Genomic DNA, 18,933 nt, shown 5'->3' with positions numbered 1-18,933 from the left:
TTCCAGAAAGATGAACAAGTGGGTCCTAGAGCAAATCAAGCCTGAAGCCAATTACCAAACACGATACTGAAAAGCTAGATATATACACTGCAAATTAAAACAATAAAGGGTAGATTAAATAGATGGCCATTTTCAGATAGCTCTTACTTTGAATCTCCTGACACTGGCCCACGCCTGCCATGGGGGACAGCAGGGCAGATCACTCCAGCAAAAGAAAAAAGGAAAAAAAAGGAGATGCTAGAAGACATGTGCGCTATGCATCTTGTCTTGGATCCATTCTGAGCAGAGCGCCTTGGCATTACTGAAGGGAGCCACGAACCGGAAACAATTCTTCACATACCAAGATTCATTATGTGACTTATACGATCCCGATTTGGCTTATGTTTCTTTCATAGTGTGTTTAAGGCTGTGACCAAAAACCCATGGTGAATGGCTGCATGTACTCCACTGCCTAAGCTGGCCCACTGCTCTGAGATGCAACGGAAGACCTTGGCCCATTACTGTGTCAGTAAGAAGCACCCATCAATCTGGTTAATTTCTATTTGTATGGCTGGAGTGAAGTGTCATCTTGTCCTTCATTTCAGGCAACAGAACCTCTTGGATCAGGCCTGTCCTTACACCTAGGGCTACTGCTGCCCTGTGAAGCACTAAGACAAGAGTGACACTGTCATTTTCATGGATTCTCCCCACTCTTGGAGATAGCCCAATGAACAAAAAAAAGTGCCTCCCTCTCTCTTATTTTATGAGAAAAGAACATCATTCTTAGGGATGTGTAAATGTTGTGAGTCATTTCACGCGTAAAAGAAGTAAGATAAAAATGTCTTGATACCGTGTTTCCCCGAAAATAAGACAGGGTCTTATATCAATTTTTGCTCCAAAAATGCATTAGGGCTTATTTTCAGGGGATGTTTTATTTTACAGTCATGTCATCTTCTGGTTGCTGTACAATGGTAGAGGGCGGGGTTTCGCTTAATTGGAGCTTATTTTGGGGGTAGGGCTTATATTACAAGCATCCTGAAAAATCATACTACGGCTTATTTTCAGGTTAGATCTTATTTTCGGGGAAACAGGGTATATATAGATATAATACCCTTAACTCTGTGCAAGAGGAGAAGAAGTAAGACAATATTATTAGTGTCACGTTAAATTAAACACCGAGGAGGAGATAAAATTCAATCATCACGCTGTGCAGAACTTCACAATAAAAAGGTAACTGGAGCGATGTAAAAAGGAGGGAGGCGTAAAGCCACAAAATGTTACTTAAAAATACCAAGATCTTCCCTTTAATACTCATTAGAAAGCCATGCTTCCATGTAACATTTTAACTATGGAACCATTTTCCATAAAGCTGTCAGTTCCTCTCAAGTGTGGTGAGTAACTTTTTCATTTCTCTTTATACAGTGAAATATTTCTAAGTCAAAACCCTTAGGTAAAACGGCTGGATAGAAACACTGGCAACCTAATCAGGTATTCAAGCTCACCCAACCTGGCAGGCGCTAGTTCTGCTCCACTACAAATTCCATTATTCCCAGTGAACATGGCTGATTTTCCCTCTGTAACTTTGCCTGCCACCTCCATGTTATCTTCAAGGTCTCTTTGAGAGTTGAAACCTCTTCCAGTTAGGGGCCTAACTGGAGCTGTAGGGATCCAGCAGGGATCTTGGAACTGCAAGGATCCAGCAGACTGCCTTTTCTCAGCTGCAGAACAGGATACCAAGGCACTGCTAAAGACGATGAGTGTTCAGCAATAAATGAAGATTGATGGGCTTGTATTCACTCTCAAGTCCTTAAACTCTTTCAGTGATCCTAGATTACATCTATGCCACCATGTTGCTTCTGACTTATGGCAACCCTAATACAATTTTCAAAGTATGTCAGACATTCAAGGAGCAGTTTGCCATTTCAATCCTCTAGTGAGTTTCCGCAGCTGACCAGGGATATGAACCCATCAGGCCTCCCGATTCCTAGTCTGACACTCTTGCCCATTTATACCATGTTGGAGCCACGAAATGAGAAGGCTGATGGGCTTTGTGATCACAAGTAATTAGGGTAGCAAATAGTCACTTAAAGATAGAAGTTAAAGAAGTCAGCCACACACAGGGACGTCTGCCAGCAGTGCTTCTGATGGGCGACTAGTAGAAGAGGCAGAATAAGACTGAATGAATTCTGCCCTGCCCCCCGGGAGGACTGTGCTTTTATTAACCTTACAAACTCATAGTTGACAGAGTTCAGATAGGACAGTGGTTACATAAAGCCATTATGATTGGCCTAGGAAGAGGTCTTTAAGCAAGCTCTCTATCACCTGTGAGAAAGAAGAAGAATGGGTGGCAGCTCCTCCCAGAAGCAGCTGTGACGTCATCCAGGAGTTTGCCCTCAGTACAACAACAATGTGGCTTAGCAACCTTGGGAATGGCACCCCCACATTACCATACATGCCTTCTACATCTATAGAGGCCAGTCATTATTCAGCAATCTTCCAGGATTGTGTACCTTTAAATATCGCATGAGACTCACTCGTAAGGTCAAGGTCCAAAGGGTCAAAGGCTGATGACAAAACAAGAGGTGACAGTCACTCCGCCAATTTCTCAGAAACAACTGAAAACAGAATACTTGGCTTGATCCAGCAAGACAGACCTAGTGTCACAGAGTGGCACCCTTGAGTGGCAGCTGTGGCCCCCAAACCCGTAGCAGGGCACAACGCTGATACTTGTCCTTGAGCCCTCTTAAAACAAATCCCAGCGTTTGATGTTGGGCAGCAATTATATTAATTAATTCCTCACAATGCCACCAACTTAAAATCATTTGAGGCCACTTTAAGAATTTAAAATGTAAGCCTCCTTACAGCCAATCATAAGGCATTATCTCACCATGTGAGCTCTCAAGCTCACAGGACTGGGTGACAAACAAGAAGTGGTCACCTTATAAGGCCGCACAATTATGAAGAACTGGAGTCGGTATTTGCTGCCTGCTGCAGATTTTTTATTTTGTATTGCATTTATTAGCTTCTTAGCTTATAACAAATACTTTTTCAAAAGAAAATTCCCAGATTCTGGAGTTACACCTCTAGCAGTAACTTTTCCAAACTCTAATTAACTCATAATTTTGAGGAAGCACCTGCGCTGGTTTCCCCTCTGAATTTGAGCTGCAGCTAAAATACATCAGGTACCTAAAAGAGAACAACAGCAATTTTATTTGTGTACATTGCCATCTGGCTAGACAACGCGTGTCTTTACATGTAGAAGACAATCTCTTTTTAAAATTGAGTGCTCAGATTTCACAGTCTATGCAGCAAACTGTTGATTTTGTTGTCTAACTGGATGGTGTGTATATAGCAATTCTGAATCAGTGTAGTGTATAGAAGATATTTTCTTTGGCAATGCCGTATCTGTAGATTGACATCAAAGACATATGCACAGAACCGTTTTCTTTCATTTTCTGGCCTTCCTGACTGAATTTAACTGGAATGCCTGCTTTGTAGATGGTGATATCTGTTCTATGTTTATTTATTTGCTTCCTTCGGGTCAAAGGAATTTTTGCTTTTAAAAAGACTACATAGCTTACACTTTTAAAAAAATAACTCTGATCAACAATCTAAATACTCCAGAATGGAGAAAAAGTCAAGACAGAGATAGGGTGCTTGGGAAATAATGTAGGCATCATTTACATCACCAACTCCTGAACACTGTTCACATTTAAATACTTTGGAGAGAAATGCCATCCTATGTAGCCTTACTTTGCCTTTGCTATATACTTGCAACAGATAATTTTGGTTTTTTCTTCTTGATGTTTACCCAGAGATTCTACACCATCCTGCTGCCCCATAACTATACTGTAATAGTTATCATATTTGCTGCGAAGGCCTAAAGCTAATTACTAGTCCCAACTAGAGAAGATCCATCAAATCAGTGAAATTTATATGTTGACTTACTAGTTGACAGTTCAATGGATCTGCTGTATTTGGGACTAACAACTGGATCATGACCTAGAGATTTCAGGGAAAACATTGTCAACAACTAAAACATAATATAATGGAACAAGCAAATCCAATTAGCAGAATTCTGTCCTAGTAAGAGGAATGAAAAAGGCATAAAAGCTAGTAAAACTTATCCTGTTTCCGTGAAAATAAGACCTAACCTGAAAATAAGCCCTAGTATGATTTTTCGGGATGCTCGAAATATAAACTCTACCCCAAAAATAAGCCCCAGTTAAGTGAAAGCCCACTCTCCACCATTGTGCAGCAACCAGAAGATGATGACATGACTATTTGAATAAACGTAGATTGTACATGAAAAAATTAAGCATCCCCTGAAAATAAGCGTTTTTTGGAGCAAAAAATAACATCCCTGTCTTATTTTTGGGGAAACATGGTATTAACAACTCTATTACCAATCACAAAGTTAGAAGCAACATATAAATAAATACCTGGGAGAACATCATAGTTCAATTTATGGAACTAGAAAAATCTAAAATCCTCTTTTAATTTAAATGCGCAAGTAGCTGAAAAGGCAAAGATCTATCTGTCCAATTTCTACAAGGCAAATATAAGAGATGCCAGTTGTAAATCAGATTAAGTCAACAATGCAACACTGGGCCACCTTGGTTCCAAACTCTTCACAGCAAAGGAGTAAAACAGATAAACCAAATCCAAGTAGGGATACTTGAAGAATCCAATCTTTTCTGTTACAAGCTGATCTGGTCTATATCTCCTAAATTAATGTGCAGGTAATAACTTTGTTGTCCATCAGCTTTTATGCCTTTATATAATTCTTAGCTGAAAAAAAGTAGTATTAAAATGTTTATAAAAGTATCTACTTTGACAGAAAAATGATTTCATTTCTGTTTATGGGCACTCTGTCAAACAGGTTTTTGTTTAAATAAAAATAAATCTAATAGACTTATGAATAAACACACATAAAAACAACAATGAATGGAAATATATCTGTTTGTTCATCCCTTTATATAATCTCTGCTCAAATCACAGAAGCTGATGCAACATCCAGCATAAAAAGCTGAATATTAGCAGAAGAATCACATGGGTTGCAAATTTGGCTTCCATCAGGAAACCAATTATTTTATAACACCCATCTCAAGACAAGCTGACACATCTTGTGGAACAAAACTAGGTCAGATCCCAATTTGGAAAAGGGAAAAGAGGATGCCGAGTAAAGTTTCTGAGAAATCCTTCAAGAAGGTGCTGCAATTTTCCACACAACACCTGGGGTGCAAAAGGTGCCAGAAAAACCCCTTGCATCTCCAGCACTACAGCAGTTAGTTTGCTGGAAACTAACGTGAGAGTCCCCGAGACAGCTCTTCCTGTCATTCCTACTATTCCCCAATATCATGACCCTCACAGTTCAGCACTTCCAGAGGGAACCAGTTGGGAGAAGGCTGCTATTATTAATAGCAACAGACCATATAGCATATACAGTACACATTAATTCACAAAGGCTGTCCTATGCAGCCTATACAGGTGCCACTGCTGCCCAGTTGAGCCGAGGAGTCGGGCTGAGCAGAACTGCAGCAGGGAGGTGGGAGCACAACAAGGATTCTCTGCATGCATCTTCCTCTCTTGTGGCACCACAATCTACACAAACTCCCAAACAACTGTTTGTGGGCTAGGCAGAGATAAAGCTCGGAAAGTTGCTTTTTCAGACTACACCTCCCCAGATCCCCCAGCCAGTCAGCATGGCAAGCAGAGTTATAGGAATTATTGTCCCCATAAACAAGTGAAGATCAATCTGAGAAATCTTTAGGTACAAAGATAAAAGTCTAAGCTACTGCAAGCTGTGCTGTTGAAAGGTTAGGATCAAATCTTGGAATACTGACATTTAAAAGGATGTCTCACACTGGCTGGTGTGCTGGCTAATACCTTCCAGAAAAGTGACATTGTGGTTAGGCTATGCTCATTTTGTTCATGGTCTTCTCATTTTGTTCTGTTTTATTATGGTACTTTCCTAAGATTATAGATTGCATCTTTGTTCCCTTCCTAATGATGCTGCTGCAGTGATTGCTGGCCTTGCATTACTGTACAGCATAGCTACAGTAGGGCTGCAGTATCTGTGGGGGATCAGTTCCAAGCCCCCCACCTTGCAGATGCTGGAAACCGCAGATATAGATACCCTATATATTACATAATCTCTGGCTCTCTCTCTAGTGGGCTGTTCTGGTAATACACCTTCGAAATGTGTATTTCTGGGTTTTTTTATTTAATATTTTCAAGCAGCGGATAAGTGAAATTGTGGATACTGATCCTGCGGATACGCCAGTCCTAATGAATATTATTTCATTTATACACAGAATATGGGATGATGGAAAATATAGTCCAGCATGTCTGGAGGGCACTGGGCTGAGGAAGGCTAATCTACCTGTATAAGCAGGTGCTTTTTTAATTATTATTATTATTTTCCTATTTTTTAGTTTATTGTAGTTGTTTTGTATTATCCATGTATTTGTTGTGTTTTATTGTTTAATTTTATATTGGAAGCCGCCTAGAGTGGTCCATCGGTCCAGATAGGCCGGGTATAAATCGAATAAATGAATAAATGAATAAATGAATAAACAAATTAACGAATAAACAAACAAACAAACAAACAAACAAACAAACAAATAAAGGGGCTTCCCCATTACCTGCAGCCCTGAGGCGGTCAAACAGGGTGCCCACCCACCACAAGGTCTGAAAACCACCTCAGGAGATAGCGGCTCACATTTCTAAATTGCCATCATAACAAAAAGCACTTGTGTGCATTTCAAGTTCCCAGCAATTGCTTTAATATAGTACCTGAGCGCGGCCCACAGTGCTTTGCTCAGGACCGAGAGGCTGCTCTGTTGCTGTTCTTCAGGTGATGCAGGATGGCAGGAGTTCCACGTCCCCTTGTGAGCCACCCGGTGCTTCCCATTCTCCCGGCTGGCTGAAGGAAACTGCAATGAAGCAGGGAGGGAAGAAGCTGGCTGTCGTGTTAACTTCTGAGGCACCCCTCCGTTTTTCCTAATTAAGAAAGAAATCAAAACCTTGTATCAGAAGATGGGACTACAGTATTTCTGTTTCTCTTTTAGCTGAACAGAAAGAAGGCTCACTATCTCACAGAACAGTTGAGAGGAAGAGAGCAACTTATACTGCTTCATCTCCCTGAAAGCTTGGGTGCATAGAAATGTGGAATAAAGCTGGCCAAAAACACAAAGAACTTCCTATGTTGCCTAAGACCCTGTTACCTGTATCTGTGCTTCTACTGCCTGCAGCTGAATATTAATCTGAAGAAGGCTCCATGTACACATGTACCAGGCTGAGCTACTGCAAAGTATTGCTATTGTTAGGTTTGGTTTACACTATGAAATTTTTTGAACTACAACTCCCAGAATCCCTCTACCAACACAACCCTCAGCCATGCTGGCTGGGGGATTCTGGGAGATTTGTTGTTCAGTCGTTTAGTCGTGTCCGACTCTTTATGATCCCATGGACCAGAGCACACCAGGCCCTCCTGTCTTCCACTGCCTCCTGGAGTTGGGTCAAATTCATGTTGGTAGCTTCTATTACGCCGTCCAACCATCTCGTCCTCTGTCATCCCTTCTCCTCTTGCCTTCACACTTTCCCAACATCAGGGTCTTTTCCAGGGAGTCTTCTCTTCTCAAACTCTAGTTAGGTGGTACTGCCTCTTTCACTTTATTTTTCATTTGACTCTAGATATTACGGCTTAATTCTTCTCTGAACAGTGTAACATCAGTTGCAACAATCAGTGTTGGCTCATTGTTTTGCTCTCGGTGTAACTAAAGTCGTACTCAGGCACTCACTAAGAGAGTTAAATATAACCTATGGGAGGAGGAAGCAGGCTAGCCTCACCCCATTCATGCTTACTCTCCCATATGGAGAGCTAAATGAAAAGAGAAGAGCAGTCCCTACCCACGCGTGCTCTACACAGGATCGGAAAAGCTGGAAAATCGGTTTCTGATCACTCTTGAGGTAATCTGTGTAGAAAAATGGCTTTTCTCTTCACATTTACCTTTCCTTTCCACACTCAAGAACTAAGACAGAGTGTGGCAGAGTTGGCTTTTCCCTTGTGTTCACAGTTTAAGAAGAGCACCTGAACAGGAATTAAGTGATTTTATTTGTCTTCAGAAATCTGTCTCAGTAACACTGCACACCCACCACAAAGAAGCAGTTGAGTGCACATAAAAAACCTGGCCCCATAAATTGCCAACACAGGTGCTCAATAACAATTTAGCAAGGAAATAAAGATATGCCACATCTGGGCCACACAGCCTCATTTCTGAGAGCTCTACTGTCCAGATGTAGCAGTTCTACGTTACTGAAGCAATAAAACATGATACTTAACATCTGTCAGTGATGAGAATCTATCTAAAAAAGCATCTAGGAAGAAAGGTTTTTCACTAAACATTCCAAGATGCATACTAGTGTTAATAACTAGGTACTGAGGTTTTCAGGGGTCTATTCTGCTCGTATGTAGATTGATTGACTGACTGATTGACTGATTGATTGATTGATTGACTGACTGATTCATTTCATTTCTATACCACCCATCTGGCTGCCAAGGCCACTCTGGGCGGTTTACATGTTAAACCTGAACATTTCAAAGCAATAAACATAATAGTTATTAAATCAAAACATAAGCACGTTAAACACTAACGTAAAGTTCCCCAAGGGTGGTTCCTCTCACATTAATCCTTTTATTATCATAATAACTAATAATAATGATGCCCTCCGAACAAGTGGCATCAGAAACAATAGTAGAGAGATCACTTTATAGAAAGTAGTTGACAATGAAGACAATAATAGTAATTTGTCACATTATCTGCATTCTGATCTCCAAGAATTTGTTTTGGATACTAGAATTGCATAGAAGTTACTGTTTCTTTCACATAAAAATTCATTCCTGGTTTCTCAAGATTTCTCGAATTCAGTATGATTGCTTACAGTTGGGGGTCGTTTTAATGCCGATATCAGACAAGTGGGAGTTAGAAATCCTTGCTGGATTTAGCACTAAATCATTCCAGTCTACTGTTTACCCACCTCATTTTAGACACACAACAAATGACAAAGTTTATCACAAACTTTGGAGGCAAAACTGAGGCCAGGTTTACATACCAACTCACAAGAATAATCTCTCAGCAACTAAGGAACGTTATAAATTAAATAAAAACAAGGAGTCTTATGGCACCATCTGAAAGACTAATGGCTTTTATTTAGCATCACCTTTCATGGACTCCATCCCATTCCATTAGAAACATGGAGAGATTTTGTCTGATTTCAAAGCTAAACTGGCTGGGCTTGATGAATAGAGGGAGGAGATCCCACCAGGAAATACCAAGAATCTCAAGGTAAGAATTGGGGGGGGGGGGAATCCACTGGAAAGTCAAGAGCAATTTGGAGCTGCCAATACTGGACTAGGCATGAATCACTATAAGGCAGCTTCTTATATAACTTCACAAATTAGTTGTTTTGTTCCTCTCCCTTCTGCTGTTGCCACTGCTTTCAAGGGAGAAATGGTTGACAGAAGTATATGCAGGCAGGTAGTCTATTAAGCAAATTTGCAGGCATGCACATTTTGTAGGCTGATATCCAGGAAAAATACAGCAGAAACAATGGTATATTAAAAAGTTCCTCTTCACTTACAATCTAGGTCTGTTTTGCGAAAGCAGGAAGCCATCATACACCAAGCAGACACCAAACACGGTGATCCCTGTTTCCTTTACTAGCATTGCACAGGTCCCAAGAAACAAACTAAGCAGCAAAAAGGAGAGAGAGGCAGTGGGAGGGAAATGTTCCCCAACATAAAGCTGATCCACGCTCCTGCAAGGCAGAGGGGGAAAAAATGCAAGAAATTATTCTAAAAGTTTGCTTCCGTTTCTCTATTAAGTAGATTTTCCTACTTACATTATAACCATTTCTACTAAGCAACATTATAGTACTATTAACCAAAAGGACTGGCTACATCAAAAGACTAACAAGACCAGCTCTATTAAAGTGATAAGGAGAAAAGAAACATGAGTGCACATGTACTGTGGCATCAGTGCACATGGAACATTACAGAGTTTTAAAGGCAAAATATGTTATGTCATTTCTTTTGAGGAGTTTGCAATCACAAACACATAGTAAGGAAAACAAGAAAAGCAATCAGAACACTGCTGGGGGCATAAATACAAGAAAATGCCGCTGCACATTTTGAAAGCTTGCACATTTTGAAACCCCTAAGCACTGGATGGAAAACTCCAGGAGTTATAGCTCCAAAAATTTAACTTTTCCAAATTCTGCCCTTTCTTCAGCATGGCTGCTCTCTAGTGAATGAGAATTTTGAAAATGGAAAAAAAAGTCCAGATAGGGAAAGGGATGGGACTTTGGAGGAGAAATGTGAAGAAACCAGGGAGAGATGGCACTTTGAACTAATTTGAGACTGACCTTGGGAACACTTTGGAAGAATAAAGGAGAGAATAAGTGGAGGAATTGCCTCTTGGAAAGACAAATGTTGGTACATTTCAACCAGCATCTTCTGTGCCTCTCTGCAAATACTGCAGCATGCAGGGGAAAGGCAGCCACCTGGTAGCACAGGGACCTTGTGATTGGAAGATGGGGATGCCCCCCTGGCTCCATCCATGAGTTGCCCCACCAGGTAACTCAGGCAGCCCAGCGCCCCCCTTGTCTACCTGCATTATGAGGCAGGAGCTCACAGACTGCAGGACAAGGTGGGACTTTTTTGTACACCACACTAAAACGTAACTGCAGCTAAATTCTGTGCAACCTACACAAGTTACAGCACAATACTTGTTAGAAGCAAGAGGAAAAGGATCTGCTCCCTCCCCTTAGCCTAATGGGTAAAACAAAGATGGAGTGAGGAGGCTTCTGGAGAGGCTAGTTCCGTAGACCACGAATGAGACTGCAAAGCAAGGATGGGCAAAGGTAAGGGGTTTCAAGTACACAGTGTTTCAAGGGAAGATGGACGGAGGTCATCACTGAATCATAGAATAATGGAGTTGGAAGAGGCCTAAAAGGTCATCTAGTTCAACCCCTGCTCAAGGCAGGAATCAAAATCCAAGCAGATCTAACAGATGATTGCCCAATTATAACTTGAATGCCTCCAGGACTGGAGTGCTCACTGCCTCCTGAGGTAATTGGTTCCATTGCCGTACTGCTCTAACAGTTAGGATATTTTCCTGATATTCAACCTAAATCTGACTTCCTGTAGCTTGAGCCCATTAATATGTCCTGCATCTGGGATGAAAGAGAACAGACCCTGCCCCTCTTCTGAATGACTCATTTTCAAGTATTTTAAAAGTGCTCTCATACTTCCCCTCAGTCTTCTTTTCCCAAGGCTAAGCGTGCCCAGTCCTCGCTTGACGATGTTAATCCGTTCCAGCAAAATCGCTGTAGAGCAAAATTGTCGTCAAGCAAGGAAAAAAATTGTTGAAAGCCATTAAAAACTGGTTAATGCGTTCCAATGGGCTAAATACCTAATCGTCCAGAGAAGATCCGCCATAGGGCGGCCATTTTCCAGTGCCTATACAGTGGACCCTCTACTTATGGAATTAATCCGTACTGGAACGGTGGCTGCAAGTCGAAAAGTCTGTAGATCAAATCTCCATTGACCTACAATGCATTGAAAACTGATTAATCCCATAACTGGCAGTTTTTATTCTATTTTTGTTCCATTTTGGGTTTTTTCTGGTCTGTAAGTCGATTCTCCGGCTGCAAGTCGAATCTAAATTTTGCAGCCAGAGAAGTCTGTAACTCGAAAAGTCTGTAAGTCGAGCCGTCTGTAAGTCGAGGGTCCACTGTAATGCGAAAATTAAGTCCTGAAAACAGCAGAGAGCCATTTTACACAGCAGGTGGCCATTTTGAGAGCCGCCGATCAGCTGTTTTCAGATCATCGTAATGCGAAGAATCGGTTCCCGAAGTAGTGATTTTTGCCCATTGAAACATCGTTTTGCAATCGCTTTTGCGATCGCAAAAACCTCATCGTCAAGCGGATTCGTCGTTTAACAAGGTAATCGTTAAGCGAGGCAGCACTGTAGTTTCCAGTCCCCTGAAGGGAACAGGAGGCCTTGGGTCAGCTGAGGCTGGCCACTTTGGAAGACAAGTGGGGCACAAGCAGCGACATAAGGAAAACCCAGACTGAATAAAAGGGACAAGATTGCATAAAGATTTTAAAAACAAGGTCAATGAAATCCAGGACAGGATAACTTAGTAAAAAGAGCACAGTAACAAGAAAGGAAAACCGCTTTTGCCAGCTGCCTCTTCTTGCTTCATTTAAAAGCCAAAGAAAGTTAAGAAGCAAAAAAGGCCTCTGGCAAGCCTTTATTTCACAGCAAAGCAGGACAGAATTAGGCTGGGCTGAAGGGCATTTTCTTGTTCTCAAACACAATCATGAGGAGCTTCAGGGAGGGACTACAGCTCTGCACAGGCTTTGCATACAGAAGGGTCCAGACTGAATCCACATCTCCTATTTTAAAAGGATCAAGAAGCAGCCAATGGAAGGGAAAAAAACTGCTCAAAGAGTCTCCTGGAGAGAGTGGACAACATTGAGATGGATTAACAATAGTCTCAAAGGACACAATGTGACTTCCTGTAATATATTCTACTAGAGTCCCCGTTGTCCACTTCCAACAGCAGCTGAACTGATTGACAGCATAATTGAGGGAATCCAAATGGGCTTTTTATCTCTCATTCTGATTCTGTTGCATTAGATAACGAGCACCTCACGCTGGCCATCACAGCAGCATGATTTTTTTCTATCTATTTAATGGGTAACATTTCCTGGTATTTTCCAACTTAATTTACAGGGAAAACACCAATATACAATATCACAATAAAAGAGGGATGCAGTCAGACGCTGTGTTGTGGAATCATAAAAAAAGTTTGCTGGGAAAGGATTGAAGGTAAGAGAAAAGCCGCAGGGGATCAACCCTCTCCTCACCAGCCACTTCTTTATGCTGCTCCTCCACAACTGCTCTTCCCAACCCTCAACCCCACTCTATCAACATCAAGGATCCACACAGACATTTCACTTCACAAGTACTATTTTGAAGGTTGCAAGAGAGAAGGGGAGCTTCAAGCAAGAGGAGGTAATCTGGAGCAGATAATCAGTACACGCGGCAGAATTAAATACTGTATCCCATGTGTATCTCGTAATTAATAGAAAGAGCGCCTCCCCATACTTTTTTTAATGGCCATTACATGACTCTGAGAAAGCAGCAATGGAAAGCATTACACTCTACCATGGGCACATGATTTGGATGGTCAGAACCTAGAGATGATGGCAATGCCATGTGGAAGTGACCAGCTTGGCTGCAACATACGAACTGCTGGATAGCTCAGTGGTTTAAGTATCTGACTGGAGAGCCAGAGGTTGGGAGTTTGATTCCTTACTGTCCCCTTTGACAGGAGCTGGACTCAATGATCTACAGGTTTTCTTCCAGCTCTGCTAAGGTTATTATTGTTATTATATTCAGCTAGGCAGTTGGTTTTAGCTACTGATTTCCATATCTTGCAAAAAGGTAGGGGGAAGGTGGGAAAAGAAATAACATTATGAGATAATATCTGTGAAGATTCTCAGTCATCCAGGTTGAGGTTATCTGGAAGTTGAGCCATGGCAACTGGACTTCTTATTATTAGGGCGAAATGGATGAGTAGCGAAACGTTTCAACCCAATATGAAAAAAGTCCAGTTGCCATGACTCAACTTCCATTATGAGAGATGGACTTGTGTTTGCCTTTGTAATATCAATCTCACAAGCCGTATGACCACAAAAACACATACCTATTATAGGAGAGAAAAGCCAAAAGAAATAGTAGGCAAGCGAAGACATCTGCTCTGCCTACTATACCCGTTACCTAAGGAGGAAAGGGAAGAAAACAGAAAACGTTACCATTATAATTAAAAAATGAAACCTGCTTCCACATTTCACTGCTAGCCAATGTCTGTTTTTCAGCACAATCCTATCCATATCCACTCAGAAATAAATCCCCTCACTTTCAGTAAATCTTACTCCAGGTGCATGTGTATGGAATAGAAGAGGACAGGATTTTGTGAAAGAGTTGTTTGCCTAATCCTCACCTCCTGTTCCTTTTTTACCAAATGTTACTGAATGACATCACTGCTTTCCTACAGAGTGAACACAAACAAATTTATGTGGCATGATGCATGCAGCAAACATAACAAGTTATATTAAAGTAAAAGCATTCTGGACACTAACAACAAAAAAGTTAAAATGTTCAGGTTAACTTGTCTGAGAGATTTCAGGAAGAAGTTTACCAAAAAGTGCCTCTTGGTTGGCTTTTCCTCTCACATGACTTCATCATACAGGATAACTTGCATTTACAACCCCATGGAGAATTATAACAAAGGGATAAGATGGAATCAGGAAATAGTGGGTAGAGAGCCCACCATCATCAGTTCCATCATTCCTAGTCACTTCCAGTGGAGATAACGGCAATACTCTGCTTTTAAGACAGTAATGGGAGAATCTTTTTTCCTGTTGAGGACAAAAGCCTTAGAAGCTAATCTCTGTCCTCTCTATGGTCTCATACCTACAATGGAATAACCCAAAATTTCTCTTCTGCTCATACTTTACTCCCCAGCCCCAATGCACTTCTATCAGATAGCCATCTTCCCCCTGATTTTTCCCACATCCCCCATCCACAGGAAAGCCCTGGCGGGAATGACGGGAATCACTTCAGCTGTCTGGCATTTTTGCCACCTGTCCCCATAAAAATGTGATTTTTCTCTTCAGCTCTGCATTGACACATTACTTATTTAGGATTGTGGACTTGAATCCCCATCGTGACTGTTTCCTACAATTAGATTACCCAGAAACAGTTATGCTTCACCCACCTTGCCTGACCTGCCTCTGTGACATCACAAAGACGAGTCCACACACCCACACATCATCAAAAGGATCCACCTTCCAGTCTCAGGTTTTGCCCCTGAAATTTCAGAGAATTGGATCACTGCTAATTTGGCCAGTCTACTACCTAATGGGCTGAGGAGAGGAACAAACCTTCTTGCAGGATTTCTGTACTGATTAAAGAAGGATTCTGAAATTCAGCTGAAACCTATGTGAAACTAGCCTGAAAGCTTACTGTGGATATAGAACATAGCTTGAGCCTAAAGGCTGACTCAAAACTTGAATGTTGAGGGAAAAGAGCAAGAGATGAAGAGAACTTGAGGAAATAGTTTTCAGCTCAGCTTGACATGTTTTTTTATAGGTGATTTGTTGTTTTATTCTTTGACGGGTTCAATAATGTAATCTGTTGGCTTTTCTGGAGCATTGACCCATTCAGTTGGGGGCAGGCTGCTACTTACACAAGGTGGCTGCCTATGTGTGGGAGTTACTCTTTTGACTTTTCAACAAGGGTCCCAATCCTAAAAGGACAGGACCATTCTTGCTGAGTGAGTCCAATTCCCACACTTCCTACATTAAAAGAGGAGCAAAAACAAAACACAATGTATGCGACATTGTATTATTCAGTCTTGAGCCACACCATAAAATGTGGCCAAGCTGCTAGCAGTGCCACCCCTCCCCTCATTGCTCCAAAAATAATTAGTGATGTTATAAGCAACACTACCCTGCAGGACAGCAAACAGTACTTATTGGCCTGAAAGACAGCTATTGATTGCATTACATCACAAAGGAAACTTCTACCCTACCATCACAGCCAAGATCACTATTTGGAATATAAATACTGTACAAAAGCACAGTTTTCAGCCAGTCCCACGCAAAAAAAATCTACTCCCCAGAAACATTTGTAACTGTGCAAAAAATACAACATTAAAACAATGCTATTTTAAATTAACATATTGTTGAAAATAGGAAAGGTCTTAGAGGAAACCCCTCCCTATAGCCTAGAACAGTAATTCCTAAATGCTAAAACTTCAGTAGCCCAAGATTAGGTAATTCCTAGTTCACACATAAATTTTAAATGCCATCTGAGAAAGAAGGAAGAGTTGTTTTTAAAAAGTCATCTCTAAAGCAAGCTAGTTTCTTAATAATTTATTCAAGTTATTCCAAGACATTACCTCCCCTAAATATCAAAAACTTTAAAACATTCCTCCTGAAACTTGGCTTGTATCAAATTTAATTAATCTTCATACACATAATTCCAGTCTGCTTAGAACTCCAATAATTCTTGCCTTTAACAAAGACATAAGATTCAAAGTATACCATATTCTCCACCAAATATTCCCCCTCTCCTTCCAACTTTAATTATCTCCACACTCTGCCCTCTCAAAAAGGATCCATTATTTAAAGACTGGATGATTAAGGTCTGAAACAACCTGGGAGGCATCTAGACAGCTCAAGTCTTTTTTGTTATTAAAGACATAATCCTTCCTAAAAAGATCTCAACATGACAGCTATTTCACTCTGCAAGCATTTTAAAGCTCAGACATTCCTCATCTACCAGTGTCTTCAACAAAGCACTGGTTTGAAGAGGAAAGCTGAAAAGATCAAAATATCACTTGTTGTATTTCACAAACAAGCCTGCCTCTTGAAGATTTCACTTCTAAGTTAAAAAAACATTTCCTAATCATCTGGAATCTTTTTTTTGAACAAGCAGGAGAGGAAGAGTAATGGGATGTTTCAGGAGCCACTGATAACCAAGTTGTCCATCCATTCCCACAACTATGGCCTTCCTCTTTTCCTGCTGGTTTCCACCTTTCCCAGCATTATTGTCTATTGCAGAAAATTCTGCCTTTTCATGATATGCCTGAAATAAGAAAACCTCAGTTTCCTGTCAGGTTTGATTTGACCTAGGACCCACTTGTCTTTCTGGCATTCCAAGGTATCTACATAACTTTCCTCTAGCACCATATTTCAAATGAACCAGATTTTTTCCAGTCAGCCTTCTTCACTGCCCAGCTTCAACATCTGTACATAGCGGTCAGGAATACAAGAGTGTGGATGATCTTGGCCTTGGTCTCCAGTGACACATCCTAATACTTGATGATCTTTTCCCATTCCTTGATGATAATTGATAATCCTTTCTAATTCCTTTACTGCTGCCATTCTGAATATCAGTCTCTTCCCATTTTTTGACTACAATTCCACTTTTCCTCCCTATTGGCTCTCCTAGAATTATAACCCAAACACGCTGGGAGGGATATATGTTATCATTATTTTTTTTTTAGCATAGCTCCTTATGAGGGCAAATGGTACCATACACACTCAACAATTAGTTCAGTATTGGTATATAGAAATTCACCCCACTTCAAAACTGTCTGGAATAAAGTACTGTGAAACAAAATATAAAAAGAAGATTCCAGCTACATAATAGGAGGCACTTCTTATTAATAAGAATTAGTCAAAAACAAAATAAATTATTTAAGAGGAAGGTGGGTTCTCCTCCATCAGATGGCCATTAGTCAGGCAGGAAAGGAAGACTTAATTGACCTTTGTGTTTTCATGTTGCCCATGAAAAGTATTAAACTGACTGCATTTTTCCTTGGCCATTTTGATCTGTTTGGAATGAGAATTCGCAAAACAAACTATATTCTCAAAACGCACAATATGTTCCCCAATATACTATGAGAGACAGGTTTGTTTTGATCAGAAGCTTTAACCGCAGTACCATAAAACAAGGGTCCCCAACCTTTTTAACCCCCACAGACTGGCTGGGGAAGGAGGGGCATCCCCCGCACCTGTGAACATGCACAAATGAGCCCTCTCTTGCGCGCGCGCGCATGCGCATGCGCAAATGTCGGTGTGGCTCTTGTGCGGATATGTGTGCTCTAAAAAACATGCGCAAATGGTGGTGCAGCGCTCGCACAGGCATGCTGGAGTACAAACAGGCTGTGTGGGGGTGAGTGCGTGCGGGGGGAGGCAGGAGATCTGTCTTCGCAAACCAGTCCAGCTCAGGCTATGGACTGGCACCGGGCCGCGGACCAGGGGTTGGGGACCTCTGCGGCATAAAAGACAACTTGATAAAGCAAACAGGTGTATTATAATCTATAGTCCAAAAAAAGCCACGTGGTCCTTATACAATACAAAAGCAAAGGCAGGCAACATCTTTATTAAACCACATCAGAAATAATTTTTAAAAACTACAAGCTTTCAACATATACCAGTCTTCATTAGGCTGTGCAATAATCTGTTGTGAATAGTTAAGAAATACAGTGGTGCCTCGCAAGACAATTTTAATTTGTTCCATGGAAATCGCTGTCTTCATCTTATGAAAGCCAGTTCCCCATTGGAATGCATTGAAATCTTTTTAATGCGTTCCAATTGGGGAAAAAATCACTGTCTTGCTAAAATTGTCCATAGAAAACATCATCTTGCAAAACACAGTTCCCCATATCATATTGGGGAAAAGCAATTCCCTCACCTGCACTGCCTTTGAAAATTCAATGGGTCTCGGATAGCCTTCTCCCTCTTTCTCTCTCCAGCAACAAAGAAAAGCATATGCTAATACCTTATGCTAATACATGTGCACTAGAGGATTGTGGGAGAAACACCTAGCCCCTGAAGGGGGTCCCACAGGGCACACCAAAACACTGAGCAGCTCTCTTGGCCTCTGGCAGGACTGGGGCTGTGCAGCCCTGTACTGAGTGGGAGATGCAGCCAGGGGGTCACCATAACTTGGGGGGCTGGGGACAGAAGGGGGCAGGAGATGCAAGGGCCATTCTAACTCATACCTTGTAGGAAAAATAAAATCTTGTAAAAATGGTTTTCCCAGGGAAAGGCTCATCCATTGCACTTTGGATGTGCTGTTGAACCTTGTGATTTCCCCAAATGTGGGTAACTCAGCTACATAATTTGTGTTAATGGGGGCATTATGTTTGTGATTTCTCTGTTGTTTTTTTACAGTCTCTTTACCCTTTGGTTCCTGGCTGTTTTCACCATCCACTACCATTTAAATTTGCAGCCATAGCCCCATTGATGATGGTTCCCCCCCATTGAAGCACATTAATTACATAAGACCTACTTTTTTTATC

General features: G+C 41.2%; 1 protein-coding gene and 1 non-coding gene across 5 annotated transcripts in view; one reads left to right on the top strand and one right to left on the bottom strand.

Moving 5' to 3' along the window:
• The window catches only part of TMTC1 (transmembrane O-mannosyltransferase targeting cadherins 1), a 210,272-nt gene that overhangs the window by 164,394 nt on the left and 26,945 nt on the right, over positions 1-18,933 (bottom strand). For 3 of the 4 annotated variants that reach the window (XM_078376280.1, XM_072999904.2, XM_078376279.1), the window contains exons 3-5: positions 13,762-13,835; positions 9,625-9,801; positions 6,778-6,984 (exon numbers count right to left, since the gene is read on the bottom strand). In XM_078376280.1, the coding sequence (XP_078232406.1) occupies positions 6,778-6,984; positions 9,625-9,801; positions 13,762-13,835 (458 nt within the window). Of the gene's footprint in view, positions 1-6,777; positions 6,985-9,624; positions 9,802-13,761; positions 13,836-16,165; positions 17,565-18,933 lie in introns of those variants that run through there. The other variant, XM_078376281.1, reaches the window with a different exon arrangement.
• Positions 18,626-18,792, top strand: LOC140707882 (U1 spliceosomal RNA). The gene has a single exon (XR_012088032.2). It is a non-coding gene; the product is annotated as a U1 spliceosomal RNA (small nuclear RNA).

This window comes from Pogona vitticeps, chromosome 5 (genome assembly GCF_051106095.1).
Source record: "Pogona vitticeps strain Pit_001003342236 chromosome 5, PviZW2.1, whole genome shotgun sequence".
NCBI lineage: Eukaryota > Metazoa > Chordata > Lepidosauria > Squamata > Agamidae > Pogona > Pogona vitticeps.
The sequence above is the reverse complement of the archived record's forward strand: the minus strand, read 5'-3'. Positions and strand labels throughout refer to the sequence as shown.